This window comes from Mus pahari, chromosome 9, assembly GCF_900095145.1.
Source record: "Mus pahari chromosome 9, PAHARI_EIJ_v1.1, whole genome shotgun sequence".
Lineage (NCBI taxonomy): Eukaryota > Metazoa > Chordata > Mammalia > Rodentia > Muridae > Mus > Mus pahari.
The window spans coordinates 44,569,561-44,574,717 of NC_034598.1; the positions used below are offsets into that span (position 1 = coordinate 44,569,561).

The 5,157-nt window shown below is 55.7% G+C and overlaps 1 protein-coding gene across 1 annotated transcript; it reads right to left on the reverse strand.

The window, feature by feature from the left end:
• Nucleotides 1-1,178: 1,178 nt before the first annotated feature.
• On the reverse strand, nucleotides 1,179-5,157 carry Polr2e (RNA polymerase II subunit E). The gene is made up of 7 exons (XM_021205321.2): nucleotides 5,050-5,157; nucleotides 3,789-3,963; nucleotides 2,415-2,611; nucleotides 2,116-2,174; nucleotides 1,965-2,043; nucleotides 1,729-1,800; nucleotides 1,179-1,505 (listed from the first exon to the last, which is right to left on the reverse strand). The coding sequence occupies exons 1-6, from the start codon at nucleotides 5,104-5,106 to the stop codon at nucleotides 1,735-1,737; spliced, it is 633 nt and encodes a 210-aa protein (XP_021060980.1). The 5' UTR covers nucleotides 5,107-5,157; the 3' UTR covers nucleotides 1,179-1,505; nucleotides 1,729-1,734.

The following is a 5,157-nucleotide window of genomic DNA, read 5'->3' on the forward strand; positions in this document are numbered from 1 at the left end:
AGCACTTGGGAGGCAGAAGCAGATGTATCTCTGAGAATGAGGCCAGCCTGGTCTACAGAGTGAGTTCCAGGACAGGCAGGGCTACACAGAGAAACCGGTCTCAAGAAAACAAAAACAAAAACAGATGGGAGAGGGAGCCATATTGAACATCCAATCCCAGCTTCCTAGGAGCAAGATAGGAGGTCGAAGAGCCCCTGAAGCGCCTGGCTGACAGCCTGGGTTCCAAGCTATCCCCACCTCCACACACAAGCAGGGCAGAAGGCAGAACCAATGTTTTTCACCTATTGTGCTAGCACACACCTTTCAGCCCAGCACACAGGAGGCCAAGAGAGGGAGAGAGGAAGGCTTTAAGTCTCAGGGAAGCCTGGGTTATACATTCCCAAAATGGAGTCATTTGGGTTCAGCACATAACCCCCCCCCCCCCGCCTTGGTGTGTGCCACAGCAATGCTAGGTCCAACAAGCCCAGTATCACGCAGCCATCAACAGGCATGAGGCTCTAGCAGCAGCTAGTGTGGCAAAACCCTAGGGACACCCTGCTCCATGAGACCCAGACAAAGGCAGAAGACCAGAACAGGAAGTGAACTCCTGGATGCTGGAGAAGCAGGGTTGGTTGGCTGGCTGACAGCACTAACATGGCTGACATACTGTCCTGGAATTGCTGTCCTGATTGCTGTAGGACCTCATGAACATAGCCAGCACTACTGAGCTGTGTGAGGAAGGGTGGGGACTTGGGCACAGCCAAGACTGCTTCATCAAACTGCTGTTAGCCGGTGCCTGGGGGTAGAGCATAGGTGAGCAGGAGGCAGGAGGCAGTTTCTAGGCCAACCTGAGCACAGGGTGGGACTGTCACCTCAGCACCGAGGTGGACAGGAGAGCATGGACTTAAGGGTCACCCCGGCTACTCAGGAAGCCCCCTGTACTGCCCTGTCTCAAATCTCAAAGTGGATAGGAAGGGCTGGGTGTGGCCCAGGAGTCTGGCAATTGTGTGCTACAAGTCCCTCCACAGTTCCACAACAGGGAGGCTGCTGCGTGGTAACTCAAGTGTGTCTTCCAGAATCACTCCACAGAGTAAGAGTGGCAAGGCCCTGGCCACTCAGGCAGGAGCAACTGGGGGATCCAGGGGGAACAGAATCCACCCCAAACCAAGGCTCTCTAGGACCACACCACAGTAACTTATCAAAGTATCCTTTAATTCTCAGGAGAGCCCTTCGAGAATGGAGAACTCTGAACAGGACAGTGACCCAGAGTAAGGAATAGGAGTGTGGCTGCAGCTCTGAGGTTGCTCATCCTGCGACCATGGCCAAGGAGGAACCCGTCAGTCCAGAGGCAACAATCCAGCTATGACCCACGCTGTGGCCCAGCTGTCAGGGCGCGGTGCAGAGCAGTGGGGCTCCCTGAGCTTCTCTGCAAGTGGTGCTGCTGCGGGATCCTCTTCACTGTTTTCCAGGAGACACTCACACCGCGGAAGAGTCCTCTCGCTTCAGTCTCTGAGCAATCCATCTCCCTGGCAACGGTGCGGGTTGTTTTGGTTTCTGCTGGTTTCCTTGCATTCTGAGGCTTACTAGGTAGCCCTGGCTGGTCTGGAACTCACAGACATCTGCCTGCCTTTGCCCGCAGGCATTAGGATTCAAGCCTACCCTCCCGGTACATTTTATTTTTGTGGGTGCAGCTCTGGCCCTCTACCAGGTCAAGGACAGCAGGGTCATCTGGGCAGTGCTGGGGCTCACCTGCGGCTACTGCACCAGGCGGTATGTGATGTAGCGGCCGGCCGTCTCACTGGGGCGGATGATCTTCACAACCTATGGGAGCAGGCAGAGTGGGGGCTTGGCGGGGCCTCAGGACCACTGGCCTATGGCCATGGTGGTCCTGGTCTCAGAGAGAGGGAAGAGATGGAAGAACCAGGGGGAACCAACAATTCCCAAAGGGCCTAGGAAAGGAAAGGGCCCTAGCTGTGGCTTCTCACCTGTCCTCGCTTGATCCCAAAGTACCGTGCCACCGGGTCGCCGGCCTGGATTCTGGGCAGCTGGCTCTCACGAAGCTTGCTAGAACAGTCAAGGAAGCAGCTGGAGGGCAGCGCTGGGGTTAGGGGGGTGTGGGGACAGAGTAAAGGATACTATCGAGCCAGCAGTTCAGTCACCTCCTCCTTCGTCATGACCACATGCTCAGGGACTAGCTGTGGAGACAGAGACCCACCCACAGCCATGCGGCCATCAGGAACTTCAATAGACCAACAGGCTAATGGGTACTGACACAGGGCTGGGACAGAGGACACAACCAGGCTACTAATATCAACAAGTTGGATGCTCAGGGCCACTGCACCAAAACTGAGGAAGCGTCCCGCCCCAGCCTGTGTCCTGGATGTAGGCAGCACTGCGACCCACCCCACCACGCCACCCAGGCACACCACACACACCTCGTGCTCTGTGATATTGATGAGCAGCTCCTGCTGTAGAAACTGTTCCAGCACATACTTCGGGGCCATGTCCACCAGGGACTGCTTGGCGGAGGGCGTCATGCCCTGCTGCACCACGATCAGCGCCCGTGTGATGTTCTCCTCCTGCATGCGCTGGCAGTATACCTTGATGGTCTTGATGCCCACCTTGGGCTCCTCTGCGGACATACAAGCACCACCCTCATACCCACTACTGGAGCCTGTGGTCTTAGTTTCTCTACTTGCAAGGGAGACTAGAACATCAAGGCACCCATGATGGGGCTGCCAGGGGGCTCAGCTATCACTGCAGAAGAAAGCTGCAGAGTATGCAGGAACTGCTGGCCCCTCTAGAACAGGGGTGGGGTTCTCAGCAGCTCTGGGGTCTGGGGGATATGGTACTGTCAGCTTAGACAGCCTCAAGGAGAAACTGACTGACCAAGAGATGGACCCAGTGTCTACATAGGGCTAGCCTTGTCTCTTCAGACAGAGCGCAGGGGCAGGCCCAGCTCACCTAGTTTGTAAATTGTTGGATGTCAAACTCTACACAACATTTTTTTTTTTTTTTTTGAGACCTTATGGTGTCTCAACATCAGCGAATCTTAACCTGGGCGCCCTGGAGCCCTGAGACCTTGGAAAACAAAGGTATATTTACACTATGACTCATAATAGTAACAAAATTAGGTATGAAGTGCAATGAACATTTTATGGTTGGAGGTCACAACGTGAAGTGTACCAAAGGGTCCCAGTATCAGGAAGGTTGATATGCCCTCCATAGCTCTGGCTGCCCCGGAAGTCACTGTGTAGACCAGGCTGGCCTCGACTGCCTGCCTCTGCCTCTCAAACACTGGGTTTACAAGCCTATGCTACCACATCCATCCCTGCACCCCCAATTCTCACACTAAAAACCCAGGCCCCGGGGCCACAAAGCATTAGGTATTAAAAGAGACAAGCTGCCTGGGGAGACTGAACGCAGCTGCACAGGGAGGCCCTGGGGTCTGCAATAACATTCACTCCCACAAGACACCTGCGCTGTAGGCAGAAGCTGCAGAATACAGCACACAGGAGCAGGGGTGGGGGTGGCGGGGAGCTGATCCTGGGACTCCCAGGCAGAAGCTACAGAATACAGCACTCAGGAGCCATGGGGTAGGGGGCTGAGAGCTGGTCCTGGAGCTCACCGGGAGAAAATGACACCAGCAAAAGGGAGGCTGCTTCCCAGGGGAGATAGAGACAAAAGCAGACAGCTGCCGCAGTCCTATAGGCAGCGTTAGGCCAGGGTGGGTCATGCATGTCGCTAGCTGGCTGGCACCTGAGCCAGGGCCTGGAGGATACAACTCCTGCCAGCCCAAGGATCCTCACCTGGGAAGAACACAAACATCTGGTCTGTGGGGTCATCGTTGTGGGCCACCAGCACCGTGAGGTCTGTGCGCCTCGGCCGTCCTTCGCTGGGCTTGTCCCCAAACTGCGCCTTGAACTCCTCAAGTGTCTGGTCCAGCTCATCCTGGGTCACCAGGTAGCCACGGTCATGACACAGCTGCAGAGACAAAGAGTCACTTAGCCTGAGCACTTAGCACACAGACCTGACCCTGAATGGCCAGGGCTCCTAGGGACTAACACTGAACTGACCTAGCAGTACGCAAACTCTGTAGAGGCTCAGACCACAGGGGCCCCGGCCAAGCCTCCCCTCCCCAACCTCACTGGAGCAGGCTGGGGTTAATTTCCTGGCAACTGTAGGCAACCTTTTGAACACAGGCACCTTTCTGTCCCCAGTCTTGAGTCCTCCTGATGAAGGAGACTAGAGTGCCATCCAGGATCGGGGCTGAGGAACAGGCATGAGGTGGTCCTGGGCTCCACCAACACAGCATTAAGTCAAAACTATGTTTACCTCTTCATCTAATGGTGTCTTATTTGTTCAACTCAAAACAATCAAGAATTTTTTTTAATTCCTTTTTTCTTTTTCAAGACAGGGTTTCTCTGCTTGACTGTCTATCCTGGAAATCACTCTGTAGACCAGGCTGGCTTCTGCCTCCAGAGTGCTGAGATCAAAGGCGTGCGCCACCATGCCGGGTTGTTCTGCCTTTTTGTTTTGTTTTGTTTTTCGAGACAGGGTTCCTCTGTGTAGCCCTGGCTGTCCTGGAACTCACTCTGTAGACCAGGCTGGCCTTGAACTCAGAAATCCCCCTGCCTCTGCCTCCCGAGTGCTGGGATTAAAGGCGTGCGCCACCACCGCCCGGTCCCTGCTTTTTTAAATGCTGTTGTATCACCCTATGTGTGTCTGATGTCCCCAGAGATCAGAAAAGGGCGTCAGATCCCCTGGAACTGGGGTCACGGATGGCTGTGAGCTCCCGTGTGGGCGGCTACACGCAGAACACCAGATGTGACCACGCAGCAGCCCCGTCTCCCGTTCCCGAAGCGGAGCCCACCGAGGCCTTTTCCTCTGAGGCAGGGTCAGGAGGTTGAAGCAGGAGGATTCCTAACAGTTGAGGACAGCGTGGGTGGGCTCCACACTTTAAACGGGGACGCATCCCAGCTCCTGGAAGGCTGAGGCCGGCCGGGGCGGACAGCCGCAGTGAGTCCGCAACTCAGCGCTCGCTCGTTTAAGTCTCCCGACGCAACGCACCTGCATGATCGTCTTGCGGATCTTCCACAGTCGGTAGGTCTCCTCCTCGTCGTCCATGTTGCCCCGCTTCCCAAACAACTACGCACGCGCGCCCGTCGACCTGCCTGC

Coding starts and splice junctions, on each gene's coding strand:
- Polr2e (XM_021205321.2), bottom strand. CDS start 5,106: ATGGACGACGAGGAGGAGACCTACCGACTGTGGAAGATCCGCAAGACG. Junction 2,175..2,414: donor TCAATATCACAGAGCACGAG/GTGTGTGTGGTG, acceptor CTGTCTCCACAG/CTAGTCCCTGAGCATGTGGT. Junction 2,044..2,115: donor ACTGAACTGCTGGCTCGATA/GTATCCTTTACT, acceptor TGACTGTTCTAG/CAAGCTTCGTGAGAGCCAGC.